The sequence below is a fragment of the Lotus japonicus genome, chromosome 4 (assembly GCF_012489685.1).
Source record: "Lotus japonicus ecotype B-129 chromosome 4, LjGifu_v1.2".
Classification (NCBI taxonomy): Eukaryota; Viridiplantae; Streptophyta; class Magnoliopsida; order Fabales; family Fabaceae; genus Lotus; species Lotus japonicus.
In genome coordinates, this window is record NC_080044.1 from 9,754,253 (window position 1) to 9,771,529 (window position 17,277).

The window sequence follows — 17,277 nt, forward strand, 5'->3', positions numbered from 1 at the left end:
AAGATCACTACTCCCCATCTTCAGCCCATTATCACCTCCTACCTTGGAGTCCAAGACAGTAATCTCCGAGAAAAGAGTTGTATAAGGATCATTCGATCATGTTCATAATACATATATATGACATCAAACAATCATCCTTAATAGAAGAAAAATTAGTCGTATGATATAAATTGGGCCTCCCCATTAGAACCTCGCACCAGGATCTAAAGGCATAAATAAACATATCCTTCAACCTGAGGTGAGTCGGTCACCTTCTTCTTCAAGCCCTCGACTTCAATGACCTGTGAACCTTCATTGTTAGAATATGAAAAAGATATCTCATAATCTCTTTATCGTATCGTAGAGTATTTTATAATATATAAGTTTTATCTCAAAGTAATTAAGGTAATTTAGATTATTTTCTAGATTAATTAATTTCTGTGTTCCCTTGTTAAATAGAGATTCGTAATGTACCCATTACTATAAATTTGGGTAAGTATTTTATATTCTAAGGCAATCATCCAAAATGTAGACCCTAGCACACTGCCCTTTGCTCTTCTCTCTTCTTCATCTTCATTCTTTCTTAAAATTGCTTCTCTTTATATGATATCAAGAGCATGTTTGTCCTTGACCCTCGCATTCGATCCTTGACTTGTGGCTTCACTATTCCGCTGTTGAGTTGCTAAATACTAGTAAAGTGGCCCGTGCATTGCACGGGCTTTTTGTTTAAAAATAATTAATTAATTAAAATATTTCTTTTTTTGAAAAATTAAAATATTTCTTGATATTATATTTATTGAGATTTCTAATTAAAAATAATGATAAAATTTTAATATTTAATTTAGTATCTTTTTTACAATGTAACAATATTTACGTATTTTAATATTTAATGGTATATTAAAACAAACAAAAAATACTCACCCAAAAAATAGAAGAAATTAAAAAAAAATTATTAAAACAAAAAGAATGAATGCAATATATTACAAACAAAAAATACTCACCAGAACTCACAATTTTTTTATTAAAACAAAAAGAATGAATGCATTATATTTGAAAACGGGTAATAGTAGGAGAGAGAAGAAAACAGTTTTAAAGAATACAAACCGTAATATCAGGAGAGAGAAGAGAGAGGAATGTGAAGAAAATAAAAGACCAAGTCACGCATTGGAGAGTGAAACACACGCATAAATAATTTGAAGAGAGAGAATGTGTGTAATTGAGATAAATGCTGAGGTGGATAAATGTGAGAGAGAGTCCAAATCCAAACACACGACAACACCAACACATTGTCACCTCCTCCACGTGTAACGACAAACTCGACCTTTACTCCAACTGGCCACAACCCAAAGCATGGTTGCCACTGGCCAATAACCTTCGTTCTCTCTACGCGTGAATCACACGCGCTAACCTCCAAGAACTTTGTATTAGGGGTGTACAAGGGATGGGTTGGGACGGGTTTTGGTTAACCCTAATCCGGCCCTAAATATTGATCGGGTCAATTCATAGACCCTAACCCGTCCCTAGACCCGAAGCAACCCGACATTATGCGGGTCCAATTTAGGACGGGTCTATGTAGGACGGGACCGGGTTGGCCCGATGGACAATAAGTTTAAGACTATTTGATACTAATTGTAGATAATAACATACTAAAAGAGTTATAAGTTAGAACTATTTTTTAGGAGAAATAACTTGAAAGAATCCAATTCTTTCATAATCTATTGCACTTGAGAGGCTTACATTTTGTTTGATCATTTCTTCACTTGTTTCACATATGCATAATACACACACATGATTTTCTCTTGTTAGAGCATGAAAGTGTCAATAGTTTGACCAACTTTTATTTAATTCATAAGGTAAATGTTAAACATTTTAATTTCATCTACATGGTAAGATAAATTTGAGCACCATGTATCACATTTTAATCATTATAACAAATTAAAATTTTATAAAATATATATGTGGGACGGGCCGGGTGACCCGAGTGTTAACCCGAACCCGACCCTACCCGAAGTCGGGTAACTCAAAGATCAACCCGAACCCGGTCTCTTTTAATGATCGGGCCGGGTTCAACCCGGCCCTAAAAGCTTGGGTCGGGCCGGGTTGGCGGGTGAGGCCGGGTCTTGTACACCCCTACTTTGTATAAAACACATAAACAGAGAGATTTTTAGACTTTTTTCCTATTCATCAACCAATTTTCTCTTATTTTTCTTTCCTCTCGATTTCTTCTAACATCCAATCAGATTATATGTGAAACAAAGTGAATCAACTAGGGTGACTATCTACATCGTCTACAATGTAATCTACTCAGCAACAAAAGTCTTAAATTTATAATCAAATTTAATAAAATCCAAGTGCTTGCAGCCATCATAAATGAAATGTAATTTGTCCACGACGACAGTATAAATGATACTCTACTGTAGTTCAACCCACCAATTTTTCTGTTTACTGTTTACTTTTTTTTTTTTTTTTTTGTTATGCTTTCATTCCCAATCCTGACAGATGAGAGGTCCTGTCCTATTGAGAACAAGGAAGTTCATAAAGTAAAATAAGTTTGAATAGAACCAGGGAAAGACCAAACTGATAGAAGGATGATGTAAGAGAGCAAGGAAATTTTCTTCCAAGGTTCAGATAATAGACTTGCTCCTTATCATGTAGCTAAGGCTGTTGTTTTGCAAATGGGGCACAGATTCTTCTGAACAAGCCATTGCTTGATGCACTTAGTGTGGAACTCATGCCCACAATCTAGTGAACCAATAATCTCTCCATTAGCATATTGCTCCTGCCATCATAGAAGAACAAGAAAAATGCAAGTGAGTATCAAGCTCATATGAAACCAGACGCCCAATTATACTGTTTACGTGTCCTCTCAATACTCTTACTAGCTGAGACTGCTATTACTCATACCTGACAGATACAGCAAGGTTCAGGATCAGATGATGATTCAGCCATGAAAGAAATGTAAAGCCGCTGTTTCATTAACTTATGAATGTTATCCTCACTCAATCCAGTGCTCACATCTCCTATTTGCTCTTCCAATGCCAATAGTTCCTGCAATCCCAGTTAAGTCAGTAAGAAATGACAACAGCATAGCTGATGGATGAGAGTACCATATATTCTCTTTTACCTCATAAGACATGTTATCAACATCAAGGCGCATTTCTCTGTGCCGGTCATGCATTTCAGCTAAGCCATGATATAGGAAAGGGTCAAAGACCATATAATCCTGACATTTCACAAGTGTCAAAGGAAAAAGTTAGGATAGCATTCTCAACAGTCCAGAGTATTGCAAAGTCGACTAGAACATTGTGCAAGCTAACAGGCCTGTCCTTGCTTCAAAAGCCAATATTTCTTTGGCAACTACACTCTATAGGTAAAAATGCCAATTTCTTGAGAACAGCGAGAGAAAAAAAGTACAAATAGAGGATATAGCCAGCATTTTTTGTTGCATTTTCCCTTTAGCTAAGTCAATTTATGACAATGAGAGAAAAAATACCTCAGAACATGTACAAATAGAGGATATAGCCAGCATTTTTTGTTACATTTTCTGTATAGCTAAGTCAATTTACGGGGTCTAGTGGTTATAATAGTTTCAAATTCTTTTTAGCCCAATTATTCCATGAGTATTCATCCGAAGATGAGTTTCTACCTCCAATCACAACACAAGTATGCAAGTCATAAACTGCGAAGATATATTTAGACACTAAATTTCGAACCTCAGCTCGTAAGTTCTCACCCCTCCGCATTGCAGTCAAGACTTGGCGAATCTGCAACACGGAAAAACTACAAAGTTAGTTCAGGTAGGACAATGGTGGAAGAACCTTCTTCATTAAACTTCAATTGAATAAAATGCTTGTCAGTTGGCTGCTAAAAAGTAAGTTATTCTGCTGATAAGGAAACAGAAAAATTATGAAAGGATGAAGCAGCAAACAGAAATTAGATGAACATCAGCACCATAAGCATTGCCAAGCAATGTAAGAATCTGTAATACATATTTCCTGTTGTCTGAATTCTGAACCCTGGCTATATAAATACGTATTAGTGCAAAATATTTTTAAATAGTCAAACAAGTAGTAATAATACCTCAGATATTAGTCGACGTCTCCCCTCACTATCAAAGGCTAATGCTCGCAGTGAATGAGGACCAGAGAGAACATCACCACCCCTTCTTTCCATTGAAAATGCTGTTCTTCGATATGGTTGATTGTTGCTAGAACCCTGAGAAGATGAAGGAGGACCAGAAGTAGAGGGGGTAGAAATAGAATGGCTGTGATGAGTACCAGGTGCAGAGCTAATTGATGGAAAAAGGGACCAAGGACTCAACTCTGACACTCTCTGCAGATTTTCCGCCGGGACATCATGGTTAAATGTCCAGTTGGGATTAGGTAATGAATGGACATTTAAACTAGATCCAGTCCAGGATGTAGGAGGGATACCTCCAGCATTGTTCACATTACTAGAAGATGCATGCCAACCCATAGGTTCAAGTCCTGAAGATGCAGGCACATTCATGAAGTGGTCAGTAGAATCTCTTGGAAAGATTCTTAAATTAAGATCTTCCCGTACTGCTCTTTCTCCAGAGCTATAAGAACTTGAAGCTCTGGAAGCTCTAGGATTAGCAGCTCTATTCCAAGGAGTAGGATGCATGTGCAGGGCAGGTGTCTGGTTCTGAACAGCACCAGAATTAGCAGCAGTTGCTCCAGCTGTTAACCTCAATTCCAAGGAATCATTAAATAAGAGAGAGCCAGGTATTTGATGTGCAGAAGAATGATTATGAAGTATACCACTCCCAGTTGATGTTAAATTGAGAGGTCCAGATTCCTGATGCTGTAGTCGGGTTATTCTCCTATCAAAGTTTCTTAGAGGCCTTTCCACATTTTCCGCAACACTTATCATGGAAGGAAATGCATTGGAAGCTTCTTGCCTCATCCCATTTCGTGTGTTCTGTTGTAATGGAGGGCTAATAACAGAAAAATCCTCTAAAGGTGTAGAATCACTTAAGCTACAGGAAGCATTAAGATCAACAGGATCAGTAGGCCAATAACCATTTTCCGTTTGCACAAGAGAGCTTGAGCTTCCTTCAGTACACAGATGCCCAGAACTACCTTCGAGGGCCTTTCTCTTGCAGGAAGGACCCCATGAACTGGCACTATCTCCCCAAGCCATGTATCCAGGACTTTCAGATGAAGCTCCTATATGATTGTATGAAGCAATGCCAAATGGTGCCTTCTCTCTACCTAATTCACAAGGATTGCAGTCATGAGCAGCACTAGAAGTTTCTATGCCCTTCCCACGATCAGCAGTGTTAGGAATGTGCCCCATATCGAGACTAATATTCTGGGATATATGATTAGAGCTGGAACCCTGCAAAAAGGAATGGTGAATTCTAGATTGATTCACATGCAATTGCCTTTCCTCAGGTCTGAGACCATTATCAGCAGTTGTACCACATAAAGAAGACATCCCATGTTCTGATTTTAGACCTTCATCATTGACTTGGTTGATAAGATTCAGTCCAGAACTAGATTCTCCATTATTCCAGCCACTGAAGCTGACATTAGGACCAGTCCCACGTAAATGTGCAGTCTCACCAGTAGACCCCCTATAATTTGACAACCGGAAATCTACTGCATTTTGCACATGATTCAAGGAAGACTGGTTATTCATATCAGTGCCACTAGAACCAGGCCCTTGCATCATGCTAACAATTGCTGGGAAGGACCCAGCAGTCCTCCTTTGACCTTGCATCAGAATCAAGCTCTCCCACCTAAATTAATGAACAGAAAAAACATAGAAGTTGTTCAATTCTCAAGCCATGAGTAAGGTGCACGAAAGCGATGCTCACACATATAACCTACAAATGATCTCTTTGGCTGTGAAACTAAAGAGTATAACATGCTTTGCCATACACAGTCAAAAAGTAGCTATTTCATCAATGCAATACAAGATGTAAGGTATATATAGGCACAAGAGGGTAAAAAAAAAGTTTGCCGCAAAACTTAAAACTGCACAAGTACAACATAAATCAGATAGAACTAGCCCAAGAAGCCCAAATCTGTATTTTTCTCCAGTGGATTGAGCTTTAAGTTTGGTAACAAATGCTACATTTTTTACAAGTAACAATCTTACTTTAATGAGATTAACAGGAGCTTGGAAGGATGTTCGGTGGAAGTACATAACAAGAGAGATGAATGCAGGAAATATATCATGTATATCAGTCAAATTGGTTTAAGAGACAACATCAACACAATGTCAATAACAAACTATCTCAAAAAAACTAAAGCTGTAAGAAGAATGCTCTGATAAAGCTTCTCATCTCCCCTGATTTCTCACCCACACCAAAGAGGACAGAACAACACAACATGATGTCTGCATCCAAAGGCACAAAAAGCTAAGATACTGCATGAATGAGCTCAAAACTAATCAGGTTAAAATTGAAAAGATTGAAACTTTACAACCCCAGAATCTAGATTGCTCTAATGCCCAATTCAAACACAAGCTAAATAAAATCCCCAATCCAACAGAATGAACCAAACAAAGCTCAAAAAAAATCAAAAAATCAAATCCAAATTAGAAGAAACAGAAAGCATGCCATCAAATCGATCATAAATTTCAAAAGGGTAGGGTTAAAAAAGGGGGAAAATAAGCAAAATTAAAGGGAAAATTGAAAAAAACCTAATGGGTGATCGCGATCCTCAACCCCAAAACCGATTGATGTAAGAACATCCAGATGAAAACCTGGAATTCGAAAATCTTTTCAACCCAAAACAATTAATGAAAAAAACGAATTTCGATGCAGAATAACAACGATGAACATGAGCATTGATGAAGAAAAGGAATCAGAGAAATAGTTACCAGAGCGGGATCTGAAGATTGATGAGGAAGAGGAAGAGGTTGAGATTGGATTGAGAGAGAAGAGGATTTTCGGTGATTCTTTCTTTGTTCTTCTTCTCGTTCCTGTTTTTGTCTGTGTTCGTTCAATTTACTGAATGTATTTATCTTTTTATTTTATTTAGGTTCTTTATCTCTTTTTGTTTTAGATTTTATTTTGATTTTTATTACCGAACAAAGAAGGTTGTAATAAAAATAAAAAAATATAGAGAGATAGGGAGTGATTAAAGGGGTAGAGAGAGGGTGTGATGTGTCTAACTGTGGTCTCTGGGTTCGTGTCAGTCAGAGACTTGGGTAGATTGGGTGCCGATGGAATCATCATCACATTGGAAGTCATTGGATACAGGTCAATCTTAGAAACTATTCTCTCTCACGGTTAAAATACATACTCTATCTTTTTTTATTTGGGTAAAAACTAAAACATAATCAATCATATTATCCTTAAAAATAATTAAGAGAAAAAAATATTATCTAGATAACTAAAATAAATCAATCAGTGTAACAAAAACTAATATTACTATCACCGCTACCATCAGCATCGCCACCACAACCAACACCATCACCGCTTTTCATCTCACGAGTTGGTGGTCGTGGTGGAGGCGGCGATGACGGTGGTAGTAGTGGCAGTGGCGGTGACGGCTGCGGAGATGAAGCTGGTGGTGGAGGCGGCAGTAGTGGTGAAGGTGGTGGAGGCGACGATGACATTGGTACGTGGTGGTCTAGATGTCAATGGGTACGGGTGGACATGGGTAGTATATATCTACCACCCGCTCTACAAGTGAAAATTCATATTCGTATCCACTTCATACCCACATGGAGATCCATTAACTGGATTTTAAAATAAATGTGGATATTCGTGGGCACCAGATGGGACCCATGAACATATATGAATTTTCACATATATTTGTTCAAATGGAAATAATATTAAAAATAAAATGTAATTAAATCAATGTGTAAAGGCAAATACTTATTTTCTACCCATTTTTTGGGTCTAAGGGTTTCCATTTATCATTATCATTGTACAAGTTTACTTGAAGGAGAATTATAACCCAAAAATAAATTCATTAGATATTAGACTTAATATGCATCTCTTTACATATATATATATAAGATAGTTTAGTATTTTATATATCGGGTGAGTATCTATGGGTATGGATACCTCAATATCCATGCCTGCCTCATTAATAAATATAGTGGAAATATTCATTAAATAAATATGTGGATACTCATGGGTGCGGGTAATTTTACCCATAACAGGTTTTTATCCGCGGGTGTGGGTAATTTTGACATCCCTAGGTGGTGGTGGTGGTGGTGGCAGTGGCGACGACGGTGCTGGTGATGGTGATGGTAGTGGTGGCGGCGGCGGTAATGGTGGTGGTGGTAGCAGCAGTGGGGACAACAACAGTGATGACAATGAAGGTGGTGGTGGTGATGAAGGCAGTGGTAACTCATTTTCATTTTCAGTGAAAATGAAAACGACATCTTTTTGTTTTCTGTTTTGGACATATTTTAGAAAACATTTTTGAAGAAAACATTTTTTAAATATCAATCAAACGTGTTTTCAACTGTTTTTTTTTTCTTTCAAAATAAAAGCAGAGAATAGACAAACCAAAGAGACCCTAAAGAGACAGGAGAAGCAATGTATTGTTATAATTTAATTTCTGCATTTAGTTCAATCAATACCGCAAAATATGTAATTATTTATATCTAACGGTGAAAACAATATAGATTACAATAATTACCAAAATTATTAAAATCGGACCTGATCAAACCGATGAGGGTGCTGGACTATCGGTTCACAGTTTATGGGTTCAAAACCGATTGATGTAAGAACATCCAGATGAAAACCTGGAATTCGAAAATCGTTTCAACCCAAAACAATTTAAGAAAAAACGAATTTCGATGCAGGATAACAACGATGAACATGAGCATTGACGAAGAAAAGGAATCGCAGAGAAATAGTTACTAGAGCGGGATCCGAAGATTGATGAGGATGAAGAAGAGGTTGAGGTTGGATTGAGAGAGAAGAGGATTTTCAGTGATTCTTTCTTTCTTCTTCTTGTTCCTATTGTTGTATGTGTTCGTTCAATTTACTAAATGTATTTATCTTTTTATTTTATTTTTTTTAGGCTCTTTATCTTTTTATTTTAGATTTTTATTACCGAGCAAAGAAGGTTGTTTTTTTTATAAGCCAAATATTGCATTAAAAAGAGTACAAGAGGTACTCCAACCCATAATACAAGCAAAAGAGACCAAAAAAGACAAAAGAACCAGCAAACTACCAATAAGAACACCCCACAACAGCCCAAGCAAACCCGATACAAAACCAAGAAGACCCACCCAAAACCAACGAAACTACATAGACATGACAATGCCACCACATTTAGCATTGAAATCAAAGCATACATTTGTCATGACAGTACCCAACAAAGAAACAAAAAACATGAAGCCACAACTAAAAATCCATGATCCCTGTTGCCATAACAATAACATGTCGCCCCCCCATAAGTTCTACAATCGTAACCACTGTAGCAAATGAAAACACAGCACCATTATAATTCATGCAGACAATTCATGCAGACAAATTACTGGAGGAAAGGACCATTCAAAAAAGGAGCAGCTCAACCCACTCGATTTGTTTTTAATCCAAAGCCACGACCTCCATTTGATCATCTCCATAACTGCTGTTATATCCAACATGTCATTCCTAAAAATAATGTCATTCCGAATCAGCCACACCGTCCAAATAACTACTAACCAGATTGCATCAGCACCTCTTTGATGTTTTTTATCTCCTCCAAATTGAAATTGCAGTAGATGTTCTCTTGTATTCTGAGGCAGTGTTGTACAGACACCCATCCACCGATAGCAATGACGCCAAATATCCAAAGAAATCGGACATGATCCTGCAGATCGTATCCCTCAGGCTCAACCTTGATCGTCAGAGCAAACTCATCCTTGAGGGGCGCTGTCGCACACCTCACTCGCGGGCAGACTGGCGAAGCGAGTGGAGTGGAACTTACGGGGGGCAGCATGTTATTGTTATGGCAACAGGGATCATGGATTTTTAGTTGTGGCTTCATGTTTTTTGTTTCTTTGTTGGGTACAGTCATACCTTCTTTTTTTTTTTTTTGAAAACCAGTACGACTTATATCATTAAATAGTGGAAAAGGCGTCTACAAAGATGGCCTCTACAACAGCAATGGGGGGTGATCCCACCATATGTGAGAGGGGAAATCTGAAGCAATAGAAGCTATTACATGAGCTGAATTATTAGTCTTCCTATTGACATGGGAAAAAGAAATAGACTTAAAGGCTTGAGCTAGAAGCTTGCAGTCCTGAATGATAGCTCTAAATCTGGCTTGTTATTCTTCTTTTTCATGGCGTTGATGACCACAAGAGAATATGATTCGATGAGCACTTCCTACATGCCTAGATCAGCCATCAGCGACAAGCACCATCTCATGGCTAAGGCTTCTGCAACTATGGGATCATACCGAAAGGGGTCTGAATGAGTTGCTGCCACCATCATACTGGAGTTGTGCTCTCTAGCCGCTAAACCAAATCCATTAGCAAAGGTACCGGTCCATCCAACGTCAAGGTTAACTTTTATCAAGTTTGGTGGCGGTGGATTCCATACACGTGTTGTGTTGTCCTGGTCTAATCTTTGCGGTTTTCCTTGAGCCTCATTCCATTCATTCATGTAGGGTCATCACAGCACGTTGCATAGGATCCAAGGTATTTCCATTGAAAAGACGTTCATTACGTGCCTTCCAAATAGCCCATGCTCCTTGGAATAGAGTAGTTGCATCCTCCGGTTTATGATCAGTGCACCATTGAGAAAACCATTGAAGAGTGTTTCCTGCAATTGCTTCTGTACGGACTCCCATGGGGTGTGTGAACCAGGATGATCTTGCCCAGGAGCACTCAATGAAGAGGTGCTAGAGGGATTCAATCGTTTGTTGGCCACACAAAGCACATTCTTCTTGGACTTGGATACCCTTCTTTGCAAGGTTCTCACGACAAGGCAGGGTATTGTTTATTGCTCTCTACATGAAGTGCTTTACCTTATTTGGGACAGGGCTAGACCATATAGTTTCTTCCATGGGAAATTTGGAGTTGAGGCACTAGGAAGATATGATGGTCGAAAAGAAAGAAGGTTGTAATAAAAAATATAGAGATAGGGAGTGATTAAAGGGGTAGAGAGATGGTGTGATGTGTCTAAGTGTGGTCTCTGGGTTCGTGTCAGTCAGAGACTTGGGTAGATTGAGTGCAGATGAAATCATAACATTGGAAAAAAAAACATAATGGCCAAAGGACAAAAAAAAACATATTATTCTTTTAAAAAAAGTTAAAAGAAAAAATATTATCTTAGATAACTGAAATAAATCATGTTAAAAAAACTAATATAAATCATGTTATTCGGGATAAAATAAAGAAAGACTAAAAAAATAATCAAATTAGTTTTGATTTTGAATCAAATAAAATGATTAAATATATTAATCAGATTTAATTTTTTTTTATCAATTCCTTTGTTTCACAATTTACTCAAATAAACGAACTTTTTTTTTTGATACATCGGAAACAATGGCGGAACTATGTAGAGACAGGGGAGGGCCATGGCCCTCCCAAACTTTATACCTATTATTATATATGTACAATTAATATGCGTCCTATAACAAAATACTAAAGGTTCCCCAGTGGTTAGTGCTATTCCCTATTACCTCGAGAAACCAGGTTCGAATCCTGGCCTTTTATTCTTTTTAATTATTTAAGATTTAACCAGTATATTTTTTGGTCTAGTATTTGACAGCTTAGACAAGAGTATAGAAATTTAAAACTTGTTCATATACTTTTCTTTAAATATTTATTTTTAATTTCATACACATCTTTTTACTTGTCATTAATTTTGATTATATTTTTAGATTTTAATTTTGATGCACCGACGGTGTAAATTTTTTTTACACCGTCAACCAATCAAATTTTAAGGATGTGTCATATCAATTAAAGAAATTAAATGAAAAGAGAGATTTTCTCACATCCTTGAAATCTGATTGGTTGACGGTGTAAAAAAACTTTACACCGTCGGTGCATCAAACTTTTTCTCTAATTTTTATGGGCAAAACTTACATACAGTACCATATATGCAGTTGGTGCTGTTCTCTAATCAAATTAGGACACGTGGCTTTATTTTAATTAATAAAACAAATTAAAAAATTCAACTCGGTTATCACCGATAATGGCTTCTGCGGGAAAGAGAGCAAGGTCATCACCCTAATGACCAGTAGAAAGTAGAAGAAATTGATACACATAACCAGTTGTGGGTGTTTGGAAATTCTATGTTGTTGCAAGATCACCAGTACGAGATTGAGAGGAACCAACTGAGAGTGTGAAGGAAGATGTTGTCCTCTCACACCATGTCTGCAAAAATTTCGAAGATCTAAAAATTCAGGGTCCCTATTACTAAGAAGCATCGCTGGTGAGTAGAAATTGTGCAGAAATTGTGTTTTTAATTACATCCACCGTCTTTTTCCTAGAAAATTGCAGGATTGTGCATTCCCCTAATTCCATTTGCATTCCATGGTTGAACTCACAATCCACGTGTCCTAATTTGATTAAAGAACAACACCAACTGCATATATGGTACTGCATGTAAGTTTTACCCAATTTTTATACTATATCTATCATACCAATTTAAAATGAATTGCATTGACATTTTTTTCTTTTCATAAAAAGTTTAGGAGTTTGAACTATTCCAATTTTAGAATTGAGAATTATATATTAATGCAATATGTTTAATTTTTACCAGAAAATAAATCATGAGAAGTAAAAGAATAATTTTCAAAAAAATTGTAAAAGAAATTTATTTCTTTCAAAAAAAAAAGTCTTGTCAAAATAATTAAAAATTGTGTTTAAAGGTAAAAAAAATGTTTTTTTTAATAGAACAACATTTGAATCTGATGAATTTCTCTCAAAAATTAATAACTAAGAGTAAAAAATACATTCCGTTTTCAAATAAAAGACTTGTGAGAACAGTTATAATAATGTTATGTAAAGGTACAAGAATATAATTAAAATCACTATATTGTAATGAAAAAAAAACCTAAATATTCTTGTATAATCTTTATTTTTATGTTTTTTTAAATGTCTTTATTTTTATGTTATATATAAATAAATATAAATAAATGAATTGGAATCTTATTTATTTTGGCCCCCTCAATTTTTATATCCTAGTTCCGCCACTGATCGGAAAGATAAATTGCATCCTCCAGTGTTTGATCTCTGGACCTCCCCCACCCAACTCATATGTCCCCCTAACTCTTACTACTTTAGCTATCATTCTGGGACACAAATAAACGAACTTTAGGCATGTTTAGTTTGAGAACATATTTTGTTTTTATTTTCTATTTTTATTTTCAAAAATTAGTTTTTATTTTCAAAAAAAAAATTGTTTTCATTGTCATTGTTGTCATCGCTGCCGCCACCACATTCACCGTCGTCAATTCCACTACCTTTGGCACAACCATCACTGCTATCACCACCATCTTCGTCGCCCCCACCACCAAAACCACACTCACCTCCTCCCCACCCACCACCTCAACTGTCATTGCCATCACCGCTACCACCAGCATCGCCACGACAACCAACCACCACCATCACCGTTTTTCATCTCACTAGTTGGTGGTCGTGGTCGTGGTGGAGACGACGATGACAGTGGTGGTAGTGGCAGTGGTGGTGGCAACAATGGCGTTGCAGAGATGAAGCCGGTGGTGGAAGCGACAGTGGTAGTGAAGGTGGTGGAGGCGACGATGACATTGGTGGTGGCCTAGATGTCAATGGGTACGGGTGGGCTTGGGTAGTATATATCCACCACCCGCTTCGCAAGTGAACATTCATACCCGTATCTGCTCCATACCCACATGGATATCCATTAAGTGGATTTTAACCGAATTTTAAAATATTTGTGGATATCAATGGGCACCAAACATCCATGAACATTTATGGAAATAAAATTTAAGATTAAACTTTACAGTTAATCAATGTGTAAAGACAAATACTTAGGGCCTGTTTGAAAGTGTTTTCATTTTTTTTGTTTTCAAAATTGTTTTGTAAAATAATTTTTAAAAACTATTCTTGAGAACAATATAAGAAAAAAACTTGTTTGGTAATTAGATTTTGAAAACAGTTTTGAAAATAAAAAAATAAAAAACTTGTTTGATAAATTTATTCTAAAAACATGTTTTAAATACAATAAAACAGAAAACTTGTTTGGATGCCTATAATTCTAGAGTATTGCTAGCCACACATAGTCTTCTCCTATATGTTGGAGAAACTTATCAAAGGATGTTATCAATTAAAACATTTAAATGAAATATTGAAAATAGAGATGTGTGCAAATTATAAGTCATATATAGATCAACCCAGCAATGATTTTTTTTTTTAAACAAAACAGATTTATTTGATAAAAAGTGTTTCATGGGAACATAGCCCTTCCAAGTAAGCATCATCACGCAGGCTTTTCCAAACCATTCAGAATAGACTCGCAAAACCCAAAAGAAAGAAACAACACCTGCAAAAACCCCACCATAAATGAACATCTCACAAACTATACCACATAAGATCACTAATGCTCACCCACAACATCTTGAATTGCAGCACCAAAAAACTAGAAACTGAAGACAACACAGCTGCAACCTTTTATTTATAGGCAAAAGAATGTATTGAATGAGAAGTACAAGGGGTACTTCAACCCAATACAAGTAGATAGTTTAAAAAGATAAAGTTAAAATACAAGACATGTCTAAGAACAATCTTAACTGCTACAAGATGAATTTAAAACATGATTCTAAACCATCCCTCCATCCTTGTCAAAGAGAGCACTAAAAATATCACATTGTACTTTAAATGTTCCCTAAAGTCAACAAGGCAGATCCACATAGCATACAAATCCTTGATGACTTGGTGGATTTTATTAGGTATCAGAGGCAAAACGGGTAACCATAATCCTCCAACAACCAAGACAAATAGCCACTATGCAGCACAATCAATATGCTACCTTCAGTAGCATATACAATGCACATATGCCCCTAAAATATGCTAGCACCAGCCAATTAAAGCAACTAGCAACATAATACCCGAGAAACAAATAAACAAACGCCCAGAAGACCCAATCTCACCGAAAAATGAATCAGAAAAAAAAAAGCCTCCAACCACAGCTCCTGATTTGAACCTCAAGGCCCTTAATCGCATCCTCCTCTTCACCTTTGAAAACCACACCTAGCTCTTTAGCAACAGCCCAAGTCTCCTTCGCATAAGAGGCCACATCCATTACACCTACATCATCATTTGTCCATGAGAGTGACTCCATCAAGTCATCAACTAAGCAATGTTACTAATTACTCCTATATAACAATTTCTACAACTCTTGGAATTATCTCTCAATGGTATCCAAAGATTTAAATGGCTAGCAGTTTTTCCGATTCCCCATGGGCTCTGATTCTTCCACAGTCCACTAACTTACAGTATTACTTCTACGAACAATTCTTCCTTCAATTTGATAAGCTTTTGAACTTAAAAAAATAATAACCAGTACAATCAATCAATTCGACTCCTCATGGTTGCATCAGATTTAAATTTTTTTTCGGAATCTTGGTGATGTCGAAGCCGGCGCCGACGGAGACTTTGCAGGAATCTAGATCCCACCATAAGGAAACATTTGCATCGCGACAGGGGCTCTAAGACTCGGGCTGAGGAGAAGAAGGAGACAATGAAAATCCACAGACTTGCGGTGCAGAGGAGGAGATTGGACTGCTGCAATAAGACAGAGACGATGAAAACCCACTCTGCCACATCATCGTTGCATAGCGAAAACGAAAACCAGAGGAATCGTGAAAACCTATTTTTCTAATATCTAATAATTACCATTAGTGCCATTAATGAGACAACAAAAAAACAAATTGTTCTCCGTGTTTTCATGTTTACAAAACAGAAATATGAAAATAGAAAACAAAAACAATTTTTTCTTGTTCTGATTTTTCTGTTTTAAAAACAATAAAATAGGAAACTGTTTTTAAATTAATTTTTTGAAAACAACTTAACCAAACAAGATTTTTTGTTTTTTAATTTTATAAAACAGAAAACTGTTTTTAAAAACAGTTATCAAACACACCCTTATTTTCTACCCCTTTTTTGGGTCTAAGGGTTTCTATTTATTATTACCATTGTACAAGTTTACTTGAAGGAGAACTATAACCCAAAAATAAATTCATAACATATTTGACTTAATATGCATCTCTTTACACACACGCACACACACATATATAAGATATTTTAGTATTTTATATATCGGGTGGGTATCCATGGGTATGGATACCTCAATATCCGTACCCGTCTCATTAATAAATGTATAGTGGAAATATTCATTAACTAAATCTGTGGATACATGTGGGTGCGGATAATTTTACCCATAACGGGTTTTTATCTGCGGGTGTGGTAATTTTGACATTCCTAGTAGTGGTGGCAGTGGCGACGACGGTGCTGGTGATGGTAGTGGTGGGGGCGGCGGTAATGGTGATGGTGGCGATGAAGGTGACAGTGACGGTGGTGGCAGCAGTGGGGACAACAACAGTGATGACGATGAAGGTGGTGGTGGTGGTGAAGGCGGTGGTAACTCATTTTCAGTGAAAATGAAAACGACATCTTTTTGTTTTTTGTTTTGGATTTAAAAAATATTTTTAAAGAAAAAATTTTCTAAATATCAACCAAACGTGTTTTTAACTGTATTTTTTTTTGTTTACTTTGAAAATAAAACCAGAGAATGGACAAACCAAAGAGATCATATAGAGATGAGAGAAGCAATGTATTGTTATAATTTAATTTCCACATTTAGTTCAATCGATACCGCGCAATATGTAATTATTTATATCTAACGGTGAAAACATTATAGATTACAATAATTACCAAAATGATTGAAATCGGACCTGATCAAACCAATGAGGGTAATGGACTACTAGTTCATGGTTTATGGATTCAATCGTAGTTGAATCGTGGTTCAACTGATATTACTGCTATAAGTTAATTAATATTATTTAAAAATAAATATATAATTTATAAGGTAATATTATTGAATAAAAAATAATTATTCATGTATATAAGTATCCTTTTTTGATAAAATCTACTGTTATCAATTTTTTTAAAACTAGACCGGTGATTGAATTGATAGTCATTAAATAATAATCTTTTAATTTTTTGGATAAATGATTAAAAATATTAATTAATAAACATATTTTTGAAATAATAGTGAAAAAAATAAATATTACAAAATTTTGAACCAACCATATATCACTGAAATATTTGTTAATGGTAAACTAGTCAAATAGTGAACTTGTAGTTTGGGATACAAAGTAAACT

At 36.2% G+C, this 17,277-nt stretch overlaps 2 protein-coding genes across 3 annotated transcripts; one reads left to right on the top strand and one right to left on the bottom strand.

Moving 5' to 3' along the window:
• Window positions 1-2,280: 2,280 nt before the first annotated feature.
• Window positions 2,281-6,990, bottom strand: LOC130711068 (E3 ubiquitin-protein ligase MBR2). Of its 2 annotated transcripts, XM_057560523.1 has the most exons (7): window positions 6,832-6,967; window positions 6,652-6,714; window positions 4,060-5,743; window positions 3,693-3,743; window positions 3,104-3,202; window positions 2,884-3,027; window positions 2,281-2,758 (listed from the first exon to the last, which is right to left on the bottom strand). In XM_057560523.1, exons 3-7 carry the CDS (start codon window positions 5,722-5,724, stop codon window positions 2,627-2,629), a joined length of 2,091 nt encoding a protein of 696 aa, XP_057416506.1. In that variant the 5' UTR covers window positions 5,725-5,743; window positions 6,652-6,714; window positions 6,832-6,967; the 3' UTR covers window positions 2,281-2,626. The 2 variants fall into 2 exon arrangements, with proteins under 2 accessions (XP_057416506.1, XP_057416505.1); XM_057560522.1 differs by lacking the exon at window positions 6,652-6,714 and having other exon boundaries at window positions 6,832-6,990.
• A 3,765-nt stretch (window positions 6,991-10,755) lies between these two features.
• On the top strand, window positions 10,756-16,906 carry LOC130712258 (glycine-rich cell wall structural protein 1.0-like). The gene is made up of 4 exons (XM_057562090.1): window positions 10,756-10,805; window positions 10,949-11,026; window positions 16,382-16,547; window positions 16,814-16,906. Exons 1-4 carry the CDS (start codon window positions 10,756-10,758, stop codon window positions 16,904-16,906), a joined length of 387 nt encoding a protein of 128 aa, XP_057418073.1.
• The last annotated feature ends 371 nt before the right edge of the window (window positions 16,907-17,277 follow it).

Excerpts from the sequence above, each read along its gene's own strand:
- LOC130712258 (XM_057562090.1), top strand. The coding sequence starts at position 10,756 with ATGGGGTGTGTGAACCAGGATGATCTTGCCCAGGAGCACTCAATGAAG. Across the intron at positions 10,806-10,948 it reads CAGGAGCACTCAATGAAGAG|GGCTAGACCATATAGTTTCT; the intron begins GTGCTAGAGGGA and ends TATTTGGGACAG. Across the intron at positions 16,548-16,813 it reads GCGGTGGTAACTCATTTTCA|ATTACAATAATTACCAAAAT; the intron begins GTGAAAATGAAA and ends AAAACATTATAG.
- LOC130711068 (XM_057560522.1), bottom strand. The coding sequence starts at position 5,724 with ATGCAAGGTCAAAGGAGGACTGCTGGGTCCTTCCCAGCAATTGTTAGC. Across the intron at positions 3,203-3,692 it reads GTGAGAACTTACGAGCTGAG|GATTATATGGTCTTTGACCC; the intron begins GTTCGAAATTTA and ends GTGAAATGTCAG. Across the intron at positions 2,759-2,883 it reads AACCTTGCTGTATCTGTCAG|GAGCAATATGCTAATGGAGA; the intron begins GTATGAGTAATA and ends CTATGATGGCAG.